Raw genomic sequence first — 19,967 nt, 5'->3', positions numbered from 1 at the left:
CAAGTGGGCTAATACCCATGTTGTTATGGGATTTAGGGATAGTAAAATACTTAACTGCGTTCCATTAAAGCACTTAAATTAAGCACGTTGATTTGGCTGTGTGTTTTTAAAGTACTTATTAATATATGTGACTTTTCATAGCAGCCCTATGAAGAAGTCAGTGTTTTCACTGCTCTTTTTCCAAATCAATAAACTAGGATAATGAAAAATTATGATTTGCTCAGAGAAAGGTAATTACTAGTACAGAAAAGACTTGAGCTCTGAGCCACTGGCATCTGTTCTGTCCTTAATCCACATTGTGCGTCTCCTCCAATTTTGCTTTTAGCATAGGAGACGATGGTGGAACTCTGTTTAACATTAATATTTCAGGCCTTTTATGTGCTAATGAGAGAGACTCTATTCATTAGATATGCTTGGGACATGATTTGGCCTGATGAATACAAGTGCTTTATAATGAGTTTCTTAAATTATATTTGTTCAATTTCTGTACTTTTCATCTCTAGTTTCTTTAATCTTTTAAAAATCTGCACTTAAAATACAGTTCAATTTTCTGTTCGTCTTTAAAAAGAAAATTAACCCCCTGCCCCTTATAACCTTACCAGGTATTACTGTGGTTAACATTTTGATATGTAGCCTTTCAGTCTTTTTCCCATACATTTAGATATATGCTTTGAAACATAAGGATGGGTCATACTCTAAATAATTATGTATGTTTGTTACTAAACAAACAGAGCCATTTTTCTGCCATTAATTTTTTTATATAATTTCTCTAAATATAGATGGCTTGGTCATCGTTAAAAATAGAACATTCTCACTGTGAAAAATTCAATTTACAGAAAAAGAGAACAAAGTTCACCTGATATCTCACCATTGAATTATGAAAAATCTTTCAGAAATTATATACACGTATAATCTTATGTATGTGAGATCATGTTATACATGCTTTGTAAAAATATGTGTTCTTTCATCTACCAGTATATGCTGTAGATCTCTTGAAATCAATATATGCAAATAAAATGCCATCATTTTGTTCAGATAATTCCACAAATGCTTACTGAACACTAAGTTTTAGCTAAAACTGCCTTATACGGAGTAAATACAATAGGTTTCCTTATTGAAAAGGCAGGGTATCCATCTCTTATTTCTTTGTGAATATGATCTGGGGATGTTCTCTTTATAAGCTGACTTGGATTCTCTAAGAGGAACACTAACCAAAATTAGTAAACCAAGATTTACGAAAGGGTATCAGATTCTTAAAGCCATGTTTTTAGGGATATTCTTTGCATTTCTAAGGAAAATTGTCAGCTTAAATTCTGTTGAAGCCAAATTTTATCATTCTAGTCCCTTACTTGGTTTCTGAAAAAAAATGTTTGATCTCTGTATCACCATGAGAGCAATTTAGTCCTGCAGATATACAATTTGAGAATTTATTTCAAATAAGAAGGCTTAGTTTGATGATGCTATGAACGTAGTATCCTCTTTCAAAGAAAATGACTATATTATCAGATGTTCTACAAAATATTTTATATGTATCTTTCTCAGCCTCATATTAACACTGGGAGATGTGTACTCTTTTTGCATTAAGGAAGTGAGACTCAGCAGATAAATAATGTGCTCCAAGTTACCTACTAGTAAGGGTTGTAGATCATGGCAAACTGCAAAACTCTCAGAGAGATGGGAATACCAGACCATCTTACCCGTCTCCTGAGAAACCTGTGTGTGCGTCAAGAAGCAACGGTTAGAACCCTGTATGGAACAACTGATTGGTTCATGGTCAGGAAGGAAGTACAACAGGGCTCTCTGCTGTTACCCTTTTGGTTTAAAGTGTATGCTGAGCACATCATGAGAAATGACGGGCTGGATGAAGTATAAGCCAGAATCAAGATTGGCAGGAGAAACATCAACAACCTCAGATATGTGGATGACACCACTCTAATGACAGAAAGTGTAGAGGAACTACAGAGCCTCTTGATGAGGGTGAAGGAGGAGAGTGAAAGAGCCAGCTTAAGACTAAAAGAAAAAAAAAAAAAAAACCTAAGATCATGGCATCCAGCCCTATTACTGCATGGCAAATAGAAGGGGTAAGGTGGAAGCAGTGGTAGATTTCCTCTTCTCAGGCTCCAAAATCACTGCGAATGGTGACTGCAACCATGAAATCAGAAGACAATTGCTTCTTGGCAAGAAAGCGATGACAAATCTAGACAGTGTGTTGAAAGGCAGAGACATCACTCTGCCGACAAAGGTCCATATAGTCAAGGCTATGGTCTTCCCAGTGGTTGCTTACGATTGTGAGTGCTGGACCATAAAGAAGGCAGAACACCAAAGAATTCATGCCTTTGAACTGTAGTGCTGGAGAAGACTCCTGAAAGTCCCTAAAACAGCAAGGAGATCAAACCAGTCAATCTTAAGGGGAATCAACCCTGAATACTCACTGGAAGGACTGATGCTGAAGTTGAAACTCCAGTATTTTGGTCATCTGATGTAAACAGATGACTCAACGGAAAAGTCCCTGTTGCTGGAAAAGATGGAGGGCAGAAGGAGAAGAGGGCGCCAGAGGATGAGAGGGCTGGACAGCATCACCGATGCAATGAACATGAACTTGGGCAAACTCCAGGAGATGATGAGGGACAGGGAGGCCTGGCGTGCTGCAGTCCATGGGGTTGCAAAGAGTAGGATACGACTGGGCGACTGATCACCAACAAAAACAAGGGTTGGGACAGTATTTGAACCTAAGCAATGTGTTGCGTTAGACCAAGTCCTAGCTGCTGTGCTATGAGTACAAGCCCCTGCCTAAAACTAAAAATAGCCAAGAACTAAAGACTTCTAAAAACAGAGAATTCTGAAAATTAGTGAGAAAAAAAAAAAATTCTGAGCAAGAAAATAAGAAGTAGGAAGAGCTTCTGTGAGCTCCAAGTTAACAGGTACACACAAACAGAGATCAACCCAGGAATGCCAGGTCTTGTGAAGAATTCCAAAACCATCCATTTCCAGATTCTGAATTATTTCCAGAGGTAGAGCAGTAATAATATTGATGATCAGTAACCTTTAACTGAGCAGCTGGTATGTCTGAGATATGTTCTACATGGTTCACCAGTATTGCCTCATCTCCTCCTCAACAGCTATCCTAGGAAGTTTACTGATGGAGAGACTGGTCTCACAGAAAAGTGGGGAAGCTGCAAGATGAACCCAGGTGGTCTAATTCCAGAACTTGACTTCCCAAGCACACATCGCATCAAGGAAGGAACAGACTTAGTGCTCAAGATGGGGGAGGCAAGGTGCTTCAAAAGGCAAGCTGGGTAGTAACGAGGCCCATAATACAGTGGGAAGAACAAGAGCTCTGAAATCAGGAGACCCGTGTTTAAAACCTACATCCTTTAAGCTATATGACTTGCAATTATCTTTAACCTCTCTGAACCCTGCCTGTATAATAGGGGTAATTACACCTGCCCTACCCTCCTCACCAGGTTGTTGTGAAGATCAAATAAGGCTATGTGTGTGAAAGTACATTATAAACCTTAAAGCCCCTTATAAATATTGCCCCTCTAAAAACAAACGATTGTACACCACGAGATGGACATAGCATAAGGTAAAGAATATAGCAAAGCTTTGTTGAGTCAGTGGGCAGATGACCCCCAAAGTTTGTTTTCAGCTTCAAGCAGAGATCTTGCATGCAAAGCAGGGTTTTAAAAAACAACAACATTGAAGAGTATCAGTTTGAATGTTGATAAGTGTTTTATAAATAGCTGCATAATTAGCATGTACTTACTGCAAAAAGTATACATAATATTTTATTCCCTGTTGTAGGCTGTAATGAATCTGCTGCCTCTACATCCTAGGAGGTTTTCACTTACTTTCCCCATGATAATTTTAATACATGGAACCATTATTAGCTGAATTAAGAATAAGTAAATGAGCAGTAAAAAAAAAAATACAGAAAAATTACAGGTGCCTGTGGTGAGTAAGATAATAACTAGGTAAAAATATATGAAATAATTATAGTGTTTGAACAGCAGAGCCGGCATGAGGAAAATGACTCAATGGAATATTAAACCTGCTGTTGGCGGGGTAGAAAGGCTCTGTGGCCTTCACCTCTTCTGAGTCCCAGCCCAAATACCTCGTTGAAAACAGATCCAGTTTGTCCTCATCCATGATTTTGTGATGTCAAAGGAGTTGGTCTGATTCAATGAAGATTTAGTCATTCTAAAAGCCTGTGGGCCTGCAGACTAAGTACCCAATAACTGAAATATTCTATTTAAAAAATATACCAGAAGTTGGTATTTGTTGTAGACTTAACCTGGTGATATTGAATATGAAGTTATTTAGAATATATCTATGATTTGTATTTAATATCTCAACAAAATGGAATTAAAGGTAATTTAGATAGTTTTAAAGAGCTTCCCTTTAAAGAGCTTCCCCTTTGGCTCAGCTGGTAAAGAACCTGCCTGCAGTGCAGGATACCTGGGTTCAATTCCTGGGTTGGGAAGATCCCCTGGAGAAGAGAAAGGTACCCACTCCAGTATTCTGGCCTGGAGAATTCCATGAACTGTATAGTCCATGGGGTCGCAAGGAATCAGACACAACTGAGTGACTTTCACTTTAAAGAGCTGTGGATTGGGGTTGGGGGGAGAAGTATAAGAAAATACTATTATATGTAGCACTCCAAACAGTGTCATTGAATAGTTTAAGGTAAACATTCGAGGCTTTTTATGTTTCATGTGCCCAATCCTTTATTAGGAAATGCAGAGATTCACGATGAGTTTAAGACATGGTTCCTGCTCTTAAGGATTCTGTTTTTTGTATTTTTCATTTTTTTCTTCTTGAAGAATAGTTAATTTAAGTATTGTTTTAGTTTCAAGTGTAGAGCAAAGTGATTCATATATATATATAGGCTTCCCTGGTAGTTCAGCTGGTAATGAATCTGCCTGCAGTACAAGAGACTGCTACTCAATTCCTGGGTCAGGAAGATCCCCTGGAGAAGGGATAGGCTACCCACTCCATTATTCTTGGGCTTCCCTGGTGGCTCAGATGGTAAAGAATACGGGTTCAATGTGGCATGGCAGAACTCCATGGGCAGAGGAGCCTGATGGGCTACAGTCCATAGAATCACAGAGTCAGACATGACTGAAGTGACTAAGCACAGCATGTTTTATATATATATATATATATATATATATATATATATATATATATATATATATATATATATTCTTCTTTTTCATATACTTTTCCATTATAGGTTGTTAATAGATGTTGAATATGCTTCCCTGTGTTACATGCTGCTGCTGCTGCTGCTAAGTCGTTTCAGTTGTGTCTGACTCTGTTCAACCCCATAGACGGCAGCCCACCAGGCTCCCCCGTCCCTGGGATTCTCCAGGCAAGAACACTGGAGTGGGTTGCCATTTCCTTCTCCAATGCATGAAAGTGAAAAGTGAAAGTGAAGTTGCTCAGTCATGTCCAACTCCTAGCGACGCCATGGACTGCAGCCCACCAGGCTCCTCTGTCCATGGGATTTTTCAGGCAAGAGTGCTGGAGTGGGGTGCCATTGCCTTCTCCACTGTGCTACATAGTAGGTCTTATTTATTTTATATATATATATATATATATATATATATATATATGTTGGGCTTTACCATCTGAGCCACCAGGGAATATGTTGGGCTTCCCTGGTGGCTCAGATGGTAAAGAATCTGTCTGCAATGTGGGAGACCGGGGTTTGATCCCTGGGTCAGGAAGGTCCCCTGGAGAAGGAATGGCAACCCACTCCAGTATTCTTGCCTGGAGAATTCCATGGACAGAGGAGCCTGGTGAACTACAGTCCATGGGGTCACAGAGAGTCGGACACGACTCAGCAACCAAAACACACACACACACACACACACATTAATCCCAAACTCCTAATTTCTCTCTCCCCATTCCTCTATCCCCTTTGGTAACCATAAGATTGTTTGCTATTTCTGTGGGTCTATTTCAATTTTGTATGTAAATCATTTGTATCGTTTATTTTTTTAGATTCCACATGTAAGTGATATATTTGTCTTCCTCTGTCTGACTTACTTCACTTAATATAATAATCTGTAGGTCCATCCGTGTTGCTGAAGGATTCTGATTTAATGCTCTTGGAGGTGAAAGGTCTTATTACCATAATGAGAAACCTCAAGTTAGGATCTGAATCATCAGTAATTTTAACACTGCTTTCTAAAGCAACAGGCATTGGACAAGAGAAGTGGTTAAAACTATAGCAGAGAGGGTCTAGTTCAGACCCTCGGGATCCTGCCTTCCTGGCTCTCAGATCGCAAAGGCTGCAACCATTAAATCTTAATCTTCTATATGTGCTTTGTCTTCTTTGAGGGCTTTGGGGGATAGGTTCTATATCTCAGATGGGTTTTTCCATTATCCAACAAAATGCTAAGTCACCTAATTCTGCTGCATAATGTATGTTTGGATAAAGAAAGAATAATATTAGACACACAATAACATAGAGAAGTCAACAGAGTACTGGAAAGGGAGGTAAGAGAACTGAGTTTTAGTTCTAAGAATTCCATTGATAAATTTCAGAAAAATCACTTCACATCACTCTACATGTTTCTTTGCCTCTAAAATGGTGGAGTTGCAACATCACTCATTATCCAAGAAATGCAAATCAAAACCACTATGAGGTACCATTTCACACCAGTCAGAATGGCTGCGATCCAAAAGTCTACAAGCAATAAATGCTGGAGAGGGTGTGGAGAAAAGGGAACCCTCTTACACTGTTGGTGGGAATGCAAACTAGTACAGCCACTATGGAGAACAGTGTGGAGATTCCTTAAAAAACTGGAAATAGAACTGCCTTATGACCCAGCAATCCCACTGCCGGGCATACACACTGAGGAAACCAGAAGGGAAAGAGACACGTGTACCCCAATGTTCATCGCAGCACTGTTTATAATAGCCAGGACATGGAAGCAACCTAGATGTCCATCAGCAGATGAATGGATAAGAAAGCTGTGGTACATATACACAATGGAGTATTACTCAGCCATTAAAAAGAATACATTTGAATCAGTTCTAATGAGGTGGATGAAACTGGAGCCTATTATACAGAGTGAAGTAAGCCAGAAAGAAAAGCACCAATACAGTATACTAATGCATATATATGGAATTTAGAAAGATGGAAACGATAACCCTGTATGCGAGACAGCAAAAGAGACACAGATGTGTAGAACAGTTTTTTGGACTCTGTGGAAGAGGCAAGGGTGGGATGATTTGGGAGAATGGCATTGAAACACGTATAATATCATATGTGAAATGAATCACCAGTCCAGGTTCGATGCATGATACAGGATGCTCGGGGCTGGTGCACTGGGATGACCCAGAGGGATGGTATAGGGAGGGAGGAGGGAGGGGGGTTCAGGATGGGGAACACATGTACACCCATGGCTGATTCATGTTGATGTATGGAAAAACCAATACAATATTGTAAAGTAATTAGCCTCCAATTAAAATAAATTTATATTTTAAAAAAATAAAATAATAGAGTTAAAGGAGACAAAAATCAAAGGACTTTTACAACTCAGATTCTATGAGTCTGTGAATCGTCTGAAATCACCTTAGTATATGAGGTGGCCACTTTGACTATTCTGGCTTTTTCTTAATTGTGTTGAAAATAACAATTCAAGGAATAATTCCAGAATCTCTTACAGACTTTAACCTAGCACTTTATGAGGTACGAGAATCAGATACTAGAACTATATTATCTTTCTGTGATTCTTTTCCCCATGAATTCGAGTAGCCATATTGCTTCTTAGCAGAATCTAGCTGTCATGATATTATGAGCCATGACCTTATTCTTATTCTATACATGTATTTCTTGATAATAAATCATTAGATTATCATATATTTTATATTCTTTACTAATCCACTGTTAGCATCACTATGAACAAAGCTAGTGGAGGTGATGGAATTCAAGTTGAGATATTTCAAATCCTGAAAGATGATGCTGTGAAAGTGCTGCACTCAATATGCCAGCAAATTTGGAAAACCCAGCAGTGGCCACAGGACTGGAAAAGGTCAGTTTTCATTCCAATCCCAAAGAAAGGCAATGCCAAAGAATGCTCAAACTACTGCACAATTGTACTCATCTCACATGCTAGGAAAGCAATGCTCAAAGTTCTCCAAGCCAGGCTTCAGCAATATGTGAACTGTGAACTTCCTGATGTTCAAGCTGGTTTTAGAAAAGGCAGAGGAACAGAGATCAAATTGCCAACATCTGCTGGATCATGGAAAAAGCAAGAGAGTTCCAGAAAAACATCTATTTCTGTTTTATTGACCATGCCAAAGCCTTTGACTGTGTGGATCACAATAAACTGTGGAAAATTCTGAAAGAGATGGGAATACCAGCCCACCTGACCTGCCTCTTGAGAAATTTGTATGCAGGTCAGGAAGCAACAGTTAGAACTGGACATGGAACAACAGACTGGTTCCAAATAGGAAAAGGAGTACGTCAAGGCTGTATATTGTCACCCTGCTTATTTAACTTATATGCAGAGTACATCATGAGAAACGCTGGACTGGAAGAAGCACAAGCTGGAATTAAGATTGCCGGGAGAAATATCAACAACCTCAGATAAGCAGATGACACCACCCTTATGGCAGAAAGTGAAGAGGAACTAAAAAGCCTCTTGATGAAAGTGAAAGAGGAGATTGAAAAAGTTGGCTTAAAGCTCAACATTCAGAAAACGAAGATCATGGCATCTGGTCCCATCACTTCATGGGAAATAGATGGGGAAACAGTGGACACAGTGTCAGACTTTATTTTTTTGGGCTCCAAAATCACTGTAGATGGTGACTGCAGCCATGAAATTAAAAGACGCTTACTCCTTGGAAGGAAAGTTATAACCAACCTAGATAGCATATTGAAAAGCAGAGACATTACTTTGCCAACAAAGGTCCGTCTAGTCAAGGCTATGGTTTTTCCTTTGGTCATGTATGGATGTGAGAGTTGGACTGTGAAGAAGGCTGAGCACCAAAGAATTGATGCTTTGGAACTGTGGTGTTGGAGAAGACTCTTGAGAGTCCCTTGGACTGCAAGGAGATCCAACCAGTCCATTCTGAAGGAGATCAGCCCTGGGATTTCTTTGGAAAGAATGATGCTAAAGCTGAAACTCCAGTACTTTGGCCACCTCACGCGAAGAGTTGACTCATTGGAAAAGACTCTGATGCTGGGAGGCATTGGGAGCAGGAGAAGAAGGGGATGACAGAGGATGAGATAGCTGGATGGCATCACTGACTCGATGGACGTGAGTCTGAGTGAACTCTGGGAGTTGGTGTTGGACAGGGAGGCCTGGCGTGCTGCGATTCATGGGGTTGCAAAGAGTCAGACACGACTGCGTGACTGAACTGAACTGAACTGAATCCACTCTTGAAATAGACATTAACTAAGTATGTATCTTCAATAGTGTCCTTCATATGTTAAAAATGTGTGTGGTATGCATTAATAATCCTTTTAAGCTACTATTTGTGCTGGAGAAGACTCAGATTTTTATTCTACATTGGACTTTCTCCATCAAATGGTTAACACATTATTACTCCAGCTTTAGCCACAAAAAGTAATGGTTTCTGGAGCCTTTCTGATGTATGTGAATTTATTAACATATTATTTGAAATGTTACTCGTGAGGGTGCATTTCTGACATCATATTGAGACAAGGGGCCTGGTGAGATGTTCTTTATTCTTTGATTACTGTCTGAAGGGAATATAGTTTTTTCTCTCTCCACTTGTTTTTTGTAGGAGTTAAATAAAATCTAAAAATCACATAAATGTTCTAAACATCTGGATAGATTGTCATGGGGATAAACAGAAGCCCTAGTACCTCACCTGTAACCATCTAATCAATTACATGTAAAGTCCTGTCTGTGTCCCCTGAGAATCGGGTTCAGCAGACTGTTGATGAATAGAAGGGTATGTTGTCTGTGGAGGGGCCGAATCCTTGAGCACATACTTGGATTCAGCTATAAAAGTGCTATTAACTCCCATCCCATCTCAGTTAAATATGTACCTGAAAGAGGAAAGGTAAGACTTGGTGAAACAAATCAGTGCTTCCTTTTGTTTATTTCCAGAGGCAAACATATGTAACTTTCACAAGAAAAAAGGGAAAGCCTCTTCCTGGTCCCACTGGATTCAGTCAATTCTAGCTCCAGGAGGCTATGGAGTATACGTGAAGAGCGGCAGGCAGTCAGCCCTTGGTTTCAGGATTGGACCGGCTGAGTCATCTCTAGAAAGCTAGGAGCTTCAACAAAAAATTAAGGAAGGGAGAGAGAGGGAAAAGAGAGAGGAGGAGAAATCTCTCCTATTAGGACTTTTGCTTCCCAGATGCAATTACTCCTAATAATTTCATGAACCTGAGCACTAGTGTGTAGTCACTATAGGCACTGTTTGGGCCATGAGGGTGGTGATAGGAAAGAGCCCCTGTCTGGATTTGTAAGCCCTGCCATTTACTCACTGAACAACCTTGGCAGAAGTCCTCTCTGACCCTCAGTCTCCTCATCTGCAAATATTTACCCTTCAGGTTTGTGGAGAGCATTACATGATCATGTAAGCACATTGAACATATTTCTTATAAACTGTAATGCTCTACACACATTTGAGGTGTTAAACATGTTAATCCTTCCAGTTGTGTTCTTCTATCTTTTACTGTAGACAAAAGACAGATTTCCCCAGCAAGAGAGAAGACAAGAAGAACCTTTGCCTGACCCACAGAGACAATGACAATTTAGGCATTCTACACTAAAGCCCTCTAGGTTAGCCACAGGTGTGCAGCTGATGTTTCTGGATCCAGTACACAGGGGTTTGTGTTGCTTTCTTGATCCAAGTCAAGGTAACCTAGAAAGTTAGAATTATATCATCTTGCTATCATTTTGATATTTCAAACATTTCAGCCTCATACAAGTAGAAAAGAGTCTCTCTCTCTCTTACTGATTTGTAGATGAACGAATACATGGTTTTCAATCAGCCAATTACCCATTTGGTACCCACCACGTGCCTGACTATACTGCAAGGTACTCTAAAAAGTCTTAGTAATGACCAGCATTACAGTTCTTTGGAAAGAAAAACTGAGTTATGCGTGCCTACAAGCAAGAGATCAAAGGGTTAATCAGAAACGAAATAATTTTCACATAAAGTGATCTTTCTTCCCTGTGTTATTGTAAGCTCAAAGAGAATTGTAGCAATACAGGTTGAGCAATTTTCCTTTTTTGTGAATCCTGTGCTCAATTTATGAAAGCCACTTTGCAAGCCATTTACATTCAGTAAACCTTTGCTTTAAGATTCTGTCATTTACCTTGATCATTATTTATAGTCCCTTTAGAAAAGGCCCTTGACTGGTTTAGCTCCCAAGTATAGCACTGCCATGGGACAGTTTTCTTTTAAGTCATGGTTGTAAGCTAGGACATGCTCAGTCTTGTAGCCAGGTATGAGGCCTGGCGATATTGTGTAATGGGGACTAAACTAGTTGGAATGAGGAGTCTTGGATTTAAAACCAGTCTTGGACTTAAAACTCACAATGTAATCTTGGTCGTTTACACTCCTTTACTGTCAAGTTTACTAACTTGTAGAAAAAGAACAATGTCTTTCATCACGAGACTATAAAGTAGGGCTTAACTGAGGTACTCTGTGTGCAAGTGCCAGTTAAAAAGAGGAAATTGTTTTATGAATGAATTGTCTATAATATGAACTACTTAAAAAGGGAATGGTATGGCTAATCTAAACTCTTTCTTGATCACATATTCTGTTCTCTCTACTGTAATCCACAAAAGAATGTAAACTGAGAGCAGGGACCTTCACAAGACACATAGAGTAGACATTCTATCAAGTATCTGTTGTATTAATGGGTAAAATTTCCATGTAAGCATCAGTGTGCTAGGCATGGTTTAGAATATAAGAAGAATAATGTATTAACCTAGCCTCAAAGAGTTTATAGTTAGGATGACTAGCCATTCGTGCATGAAAAGCCAATGTGAATTAAATTATGGCTCTAAACAAGAGAAGAAAGGATGCATAAAAAGTGTGTCTGAGTCCCTCACCAGAAGACGGATATAGCAGGAAGGTTTCCTCATCTTAACCCTCAGTGAGTTTATCTATCTTCAGCCTCACTTCCTTCCCGTGTACTTTTTATATCAGTCACAGTTCCAGAAGGACCAGGTACCCACTTGTAAGGGTTTGACTGAAGTGCATATAATGAGGGATTATAGAGATGTGTCCAGAATTGTGGGAGCCAAAGAGAGTTGGTGAGGCCCAACAGCAGGAAGCGTTACCACCCACAGAGGTGAAGGCAGTGCAAGGGGAAGGCACGGAATATGACGAAAGCCAAAGCTAGGCGCAACAAAAATCCTTATCAACACACAAGTCCAGTAGAGCCGTGCAAGTCTAATTCTTTGGGCTACTGTCAAGGCAAAGTCTGCTGGGTTTGTATGCATTTGGTCCAGAACTTTTAGGCAGGTGGGGCTTTTCTTGAGGGCCTAAGGAAGAAATTCCATCAGTCCAAAAGGCCTTCCTGGAGCCGGGATCTGTCATTCTACCTTTGCTTGTAGCACAGAGAAATGGCTAAATGTTCTTCCTTGACTCCTTGGTACTTACCATGCACAGCCTTCGCAAGGTACAGAACAAGAGAAAATGGATTATGCCCTCAACAACAAGAGGCGAGTCATCCGCCTGGTTTTGCAGTGGGCTGCCATGTATGGAGACATCCTACAGGAGGATGACGTGGCCATGGCTTTCCTGGAGGTAGGTGGGGATCATCCCTTCCAAGAGTGTGTCTTTGTTCTACAATACAGGGACCACCCACAGGCATGGCAGCTTCCCTAGAGACAGAGTAAGCGCAAACTCTAGACTTTGTTAACATGTTCATTCATCAGAAAGGTACTATCAGAAAAGTATAAAGAAAAGCATCATCCATTATCCTGCCAGTCTAATTCAGTAACTGGTAGTAGCATTCTGATGTATTTTCATTTATTTGCTTTCTTTGTTATATTTTCTGTAGTTATAATCAACATAGTACCCATCATTTCACAGGATGCCTTTTCTACTTTATGTAAGGATTTTTCTATGTCAGTAGAGTCTAATAAAATTTTCTGATGGCCTTTGAGTAGCTATGCCACAGATATATTTATTTCTTCCCATATTGTTGAATATATCATTTCCATTTTTACTTTCCTAGAAGAGCATAATGAACATTTTTGTACAAATAGGTCTATTTTTGGTTCTATTCCTAGAAGTCGGATTACTAGATCAAATGGTGATGCTTTTGAGTACAATGGAGCAGATAACTTTATTAAAGAATTCTTATGCCAGTGAAGTGGTTCTGAAGGGCCATGATTTACTTTGTAAACACTGATTTAAGCTGAACTTCCCTTTCCTTCCCATGGCTCCAGCCCACGTTACAACAGTGACGTGAGCATTTAATCCTTAATGATTCACTCTATCCTCAGAAACTGAGATGAGGATCTTACTTCTGTGCAGACGAAAGGCAACATGATTTCTGTTTCAAGCTTTATCAGTCTGTCTGTTTAAGAATGAATTATCCAAAAGAAACATCCCCACTCACTCCTTCTTAGTCATATCATTTGGCAGGCAGAGAAATGAGGCTGGGAGGAAAGGTGGATGATGAGAGTCCCTCAAGACTATGGAATGAAAGATTTTGAAGATGTAGAGGAATAATAGTCACTTGGGTCATTGGGTTATGGCTTCTACCCATTGCTTCGAGTAAAGGACCATTTTGCACATGAGTCAGAATGATGGTGATGCTGCTGCTGCCAGAGCTCTCGGCTTCTGCTGGGGAGCCCACTGCCCCTGCACAAAGCTGGGCAGGGACTCTGCTGCTCAGTGGGCAGAACCATCGCAGGACATCAGTGAGGAGTCCTGAGTTAGTGACATAAACTCCACAAAACTTCAGTGCAGTGCTGAAAACCATGGCTGTACTTTTACCACCAACAGTTAACCATGACTAGTAGTAAATATTAAATAAACAACAAATACTAAAATAATATTCAAAATAAATATTAAAATTCCCCTGAAAAAAAGATTGAGGTGAAAGAAGTGCTCTTAAAGACTATAAAATAACCCATTCCAGAACACTGCGTTGCTTTGCCTTCTGTATAAATATCATATAAACACTTCATTTGCGATTTAAATTTTTTAAATTTGTTTATTGTGGTAGAACACAGCAATCATAAAACTTGCTATTTTAATCATTCTTAAGTGTACAATTCAGTGGAATTAATTATACTCACAATGGAACGCATGCATCACTACCATCAGTTTCCAAAATTTTTTTCTCACTTGCCATGTTGAATTTAGACATGCTGTAACATTTTCTTATTTGTCCCTAGTCCATGAAGCCATGGTCTGGAGATGCTAGGGAGGCAGATGACATAGGGACATGTCTTTGTTGCTCTTTGCAGAATTATGTACCTTTTGCAGTTCTTGTTAAAAGCCTGTGACCTTTGCCAATTACAGGAGTTTTATGTGTCTGTATCAGATGATGCCCGGATGCTTGCCACCCTCAAGGAGCAACTGCCTGAGCTGGAGAAGATTGTCAAGCAAATGTAAGGAAGGGCTTGGCTTTGGGGTGAGCTTTCACCAAGTAAGTGTCTGCTGACTCTCAATCACATCATCATCCAAAAAGTCCTTTGTCCCCACAAAGGGTGAAAGCTGATTTGAGTGGTGTGGGCCTCAGGCGAGGGGGTGCAGTCAGGCCAGATGACAAAAGGGTGGAGATTCTGCCCAGCTGCCTTCTGCACTGGACAGCTGCCCAGAGAAAGCCTGGGGAGCCAGAGATCCTCCTTGGACGTCTGACTCAGTAAACCTGGGTCCCTTTGGTTCAAGGCAGGGAATCCAACACCACAGCGGTCAGTGGCATTTAAGCAAAGTTTGAAGAGAATTACTTATCTGGGAAATTCACGTTATGCTGCCAAAGCTGTTAATGGTGAATACTTGCGTCCTCTAAGTGGAAACACGGGTTTGCACATGCTGTCCTTTGAGCCACTGATTAAATACTGGCTACTAGATAGACTTTGAGAGTGAGCAATCCCGGCTTTTAGCCTCACTTAGACCAGGGATCTGCCTGGGACAAAAGCTGATCTCTTAGCTGTCCCCTCTGTGCTTTGGCCTCTTGGTGTTAAAATAAGGAGGCTCAAATTGCCCCCTGAAGGGATGCTGTGATTTCATTTCTAACACAAGATTAAAGTTATATACAAATGAAGCCATTTAGTAGTACCAACAGTATTAAATAATGTGCTTTCTCTGTTTCTCGTAGTTCAGAAGATGCAAAGGCTCCACAAAAGAAGGTCAGTGGCAATTGATCAGGATTCTCTAATTATGCCCTGTAGACTGACAGTTCTCCAGAAATAAAACATCGCAATATGTGACAGTGATGTCTTTGTAAATACAAAATATGTTTTCTTTATTTCTTGACTCTGCTTCTCAGGCATGTGTCCTCTGAGTTGCAGATATTCATCTGTCATCCTCCCCTTATGGCAGCTACTATTGTTATTTTTACAGCACAAAGTTCTTTTGCAACAGTTCAACACAGGCGATGAGAGAGCCCAGAAGCGCCAGCCTATCCGTGGCTCTGATGAAGGTGAGATTTCGTTTCCAGCGTGTGTAGATTATTTAAAGTCAGAATGAAATCTTCCCTCTGGGCATCACCCCTTGGGCCCACAGAATAGCTTTTCTTGGCTCTCTGTGCACTCCAGATGGTTTGCTTGGAGGTGCCCTTTGGCATTCCAATTATTTTTGTCCTTGAACTTGGTACCTGGAGCCAAGGTGCTTGTTCACACTTCTCTGATTCTGCCTCTACCCCACTGCCACCTTTCCTTGAAGGAGAGAAAGATTACTTCAGGGGCCAGTTGTCAAGGTGGCTGGAAGGTGGTTGGTGTTTTGCAGATGCCTCTCAGAGGTGGAGCACCAGGGTCAGCTGCTCACCTGCCGAGCAGGGCTCCCGCCCAGGAAGAGTGCCCCCGGCCCTGAGCACTACCTCATTAGCACCCATCGGGGAGGCCCAAATACCAGCTGCTATTGTTTGCTTGGTTAAGATTTCTTCGAAGAGTCACAGGCAAAATAAAATGATCATGATGAAATCTTCATCTTCAGCCACAGATGAATGTTGTAATTTAGGGGTGCCCCAAACTCAAGAATTACAGGAGGTGGAATTACTTCCAGGACTTGTGTGTTCAGAGCTGAACATGTGGATACCACATGCAGATCTACTGAACTGAACACCACCCAAGCCATGTGCCCAGGCCTCAGAGTACACACAGCAGTGGACAAGTGAGCAGGAAACTTAGCAAATGTTCATGACCCCAGGCAGAAGCACTCCTGTTTACAAGTGTTCATGCTGACTCCCCACCACTGAACTAGGCAGTGGGAACCTAGTGATCTGCCTACCACACAACACTCCTGTATTGTGAAAAAGAAACACTCATAGACAAGGGCAGACCCTGAAAACTTGCCTAAACATGCCTCTCATTCTTTCCCCATGACCTGTGTGTGGGTTTTTCACAACTATCTGTTGTGGTTTTTGTAACTGGGATTGGCAGTCATGGACTGTTCTTAGACCAATGCTAAGGTAAGTTTTAGAAGAGGACAAATGTAGGCATCCATGAGCACAAATAAATACAAGTCATAAGAATGGCAAGGCAAGGCAAATTTTGGAGGATACATCCAAACATTTTGAATAGCTTATGGTTTTTTTTAAGAACTCCCAAGACCAATTTATCTTATTGTTGCTGTCTTCCCAATAGTTCTGTTTAAAGTCTATTGCATGGACCACACCTACACAACCATCCGGGTACCGGTGGCTGCCTCGGTGAAGGAAGTCCTCAGCGCAGTTGCCGACAAACTGGGCTCCGGGGAAGGCCTGATCATCGTCAAGATGAGTTCCGGGGGAGGTAAGAGCCTTCTGTAGAGGGGAATATGCCATCAAATAGAACCCTGGCAGGCAGTTAGTGGGGCCCTTTCAAGCTGATCCAAAGGGACGAGTGGGTGCCGTGTGTGTTCCCACAAATAACAGAAATGAAGGTGGTTAGAAGTGGGCTGGGCTAGTGTCTTAATATCCTCTATCCAGTAGGTGCCCACTCTGAAGCAGAAAGAGATGAAGAGGAAGCTGGAATGAGGTCTCTGGTGTGGATGTCAGCCTGGAGTTTTCCTATAAACCCTAAACAGAAAAGCTTAATGCTGTAATAACCTATAATAGGAAAGAATTGAAAAAATATATGTGTGTGTGTGTGTGTGTATAAGTACCTATATACATGTAACTGAATTACTTTGCTATATACCTGAAATAACACAACATGCTCAGTTGTTCATTCATGTCTGACTCTTTGCAACCCCATGGGCTGTGTAGCCCACCAGGCTCCTCTGTCCATGGGATTCTCCAGGCAAGAATACTGGAGTGGGTTGCCATGCCCTTCTCCAGGGGATCTTCCCGACCCAGGGATCGAACCCTGGTCTCCTGCTTTGCAGGCAGATTCTTTACTATCTGAGCTACAAAGGAAGCCCCAAAATAACACAACACTATAAATCAAATATACTTTAATTAAGACCAAAAAAAAAAGAAGTTTAAGGCCTTGGAGCTCTGAGACATGTGGGCCCTGAGAGGACACCTGGCTTTTCTGGCTAAAGGCTACAGGTTTTCATGAGTCTGAAGTTAGCGGTGGTCACAGGCTGGTTCTTTTTGGCTGATGATGTCTCCCTCCTTTCCCAGTAGAAAGGGCAGGAACTCAGCTCATCGACAAAGTGAGGAGTATTTTCCCCCACAGGATTACTTGACGACTGCCTGCTTTCATCCATCATGTATTTATTGGCCACTCGGTGTGGCTGTGACATGAGGGGAGGTGTATGCAGAGCCTGTGCCTCCACGTGGCTCAGAGGCTGGCGAGGAGGGAGACGATAAACAGTCACCGTCCAGGTGACAAGAAGGGTCTGCACGCGTTGCAGCGAGAGGCTGTGGGAGGGAGCCATGAGGCTTGCTTATCCAGCAATGATTTGATACTCATTGGAGGATCCTTCAGGATCCGAAGGAGGCCATTTCTGCCGCATTTAAAGACAAATTATTCCACTGAGGCAGAATTTTTAAATATATCTTGGCTCCCCAAAATATCCCCCTCCATTTCTGTTCCTGGTGCACATGACCCAGGACGTCTGTCTGTCCACCATGAGCCCTCTGGCACACTCTCGCCATAGTTCTCCCAGGTGCCTCCTTCACTGCCTTCAGGTTTTCCTGTCATTGTCTCTTGGAGGCCCCCCTCCTTCCTTTCTTTGGTTCCCCCTCATCCATCCTTCCCAGCCTCCCTCCCTGCTCTATTGTTGTCTCCTCCTCACTGCTTACTCTCTGATGCATTGTCACTGTCTGCATCCCTCACTATGATGTAAGCTCTTTGGGGACTATTTTTTTTTTTTTTTGATTATCATTCCCTTCTGTATCCTCAGTGTCCAGAGCAGTGTCCAGCATATAGTAAATGCTAAATAAATATCTTTTGTATGAATTATTTTAAATATAAGAGACTTCATCTAATAATGCAGTTGCCCTCCAAATTAGGGAATGAGTGAAAAAAATAGTGATAAATTTTACATCGAAAGTCATGTGGGATCTCAGAAAGCCCCCTAAATTTTCTAAAAGTGATACTGTCATCTCCAAAGGGCTGGGCATTAATTACCATCTAGAAGCAGAACTTGTTTTTTAAGTAGCAGGTGCAGTTTTTGTATGCAGAACTGGGTACATTGACCCTCGGGTATTTCCATCACTGTTTTGGGGTCATTTCTGATGGCATCCTGAGTGTTGTGTGCCTGCGTGATTGCTGTGTCTTTTTTATTCAGTGGATCCCTTCAGTACAGTATTTTGTGCAGTCACTCTGCATGTTCCAGTAATTCACCAAGCTGGCAATTTGTTGGTGTGATTAGGGCAGTACAGCAAATCTCAGATGCATTTAATAGGCAATCTCATGCTTTTTATGTTCACAGAAAAGGTGGTGCTCAAACCTAATGATGTTTCAGTATTTACAACGCTCACCATTAATGGACGCCTGTTTGCTTGCCCGCGAGAGCAATTCGATTCACTGGTAGGTGTGGATGGCCGCCTTGGAGCAGCGTCTGCAATCAGAAAAACTTGTCTGGAGCTTAATTTTGCAGTCACATTGAACTCAGTTGCTAAAAAAATTCTTGAATGCTACTTGTCTTTTTCTTTTCTCCGGTCTATTAGGTAAGCCTCAGGTGTTCATTTGAGACGCTCTGAGCTTTAGATTTACATTTGTGGAAATTCACCAAGTTGCACTATGATTGGGGCATAATTCAGCTTTCAGAACTCTTTGTAGTAATTCACCTCCTTGAAATGTCCCTGATTTAAATACTGATATTCAAAAACATGAACACTTAGAGACCAGGATAGAAATAATTTTTTTAAGGCAAGACATTGCGATTTATCCTGCTCCTTAGGGGGATGTAGAAATGCATTATGAAAGAGCCACTCTACGGTCCAGGGAAAATGCCGTTCCCTGAAAGGGCTCTCTCCATCTTGTGCGGCAAATATCAGAGGGCAGCTGTCTTCCCTAAGTCTCCAAAACACTGTTCACAGCCCCACACAGCTCTCTGAGTAAAGGCTTAATCAACTGTGTTAACAAGTGTGGCCCTCTCTCCTTTATGCTCTGGTGGGGTTCATTTCTGTTTCTCCTTCAATAGTTAGGCATGGAAATGAGTAGCTACCGGAGTATCTTCAAGAGCCTGTGGGGCCAGCTCAGATCACTAGCTTTTTCCATGTTAGACACACCGGGCTTCTTTACTAAGAAACGTGCGACACAAGCACTATGGTGTGTTGCATTTTGTTGCTGTTGTTTAGTTTCCAAGTCATGTCTGACTCTCTTGTGACCCTCTGGACCTGCCAGGATCCTCTGTCCATGGGATTTCCCAGGCAAGGATATTGGAGTGGGTTGCCATTTCCT

General features: G+C 41.3%; 1 protein-coding gene across 8 annotated transcripts in view; it reads left to right on the top strand.

The window, feature by feature from the left end:
- The window catches only part of RAPGEF4 (Rap guanine nucleotide exchange factor 4), a 334,349-nt gene that overhangs the window by 283,087 nt on the left and 31,295 nt on the right, over nucleotides 1–19,967 (top strand). For all 8 annotated transcript variants that reach the window (XM_025274782.3, XM_025274777.3, XM_044933735.2 and 5 more), the window contains 6 exons: nucleotides 12,609–12,759; nucleotides 14,491–14,579; nucleotides 15,290–15,320; nucleotides 15,535–15,613; nucleotides 16,776–16,922; nucleotides 18,994–19,091. In XM_025274782.3, coding sequence (XP_025130567.2) covers nucleotides 12,609–12,759; nucleotides 14,491–14,579; nucleotides 15,290–15,320; nucleotides 15,535–15,613; nucleotides 16,776–16,922; nucleotides 18,994–19,091 — 595 coding nt within the window. The remainder of the gene's footprint in view (nucleotides 1–12,608; nucleotides 12,760–14,490; nucleotides 14,580–15,289; nucleotides 15,321–15,534; nucleotides 15,614–16,775; nucleotides 16,923–18,993; nucleotides 19,092–19,967) is intronic.

The sequence above is a fragment of the Bubalus bubalis genome, chromosome 2 (assembly GCF_019923935.1).
Source record: "Bubalus bubalis isolate 160015118507 breed Murrah chromosome 2, NDDB_SH_1, whole genome shotgun sequence".
NCBI lineage: Eukaryota > Metazoa > Chordata > Mammalia > Artiodactyla > Bovidae > Bubalus > Bubalus bubalis.
This window is presented reverse-complemented; position numbering and strand designations above follow the sequence as displayed.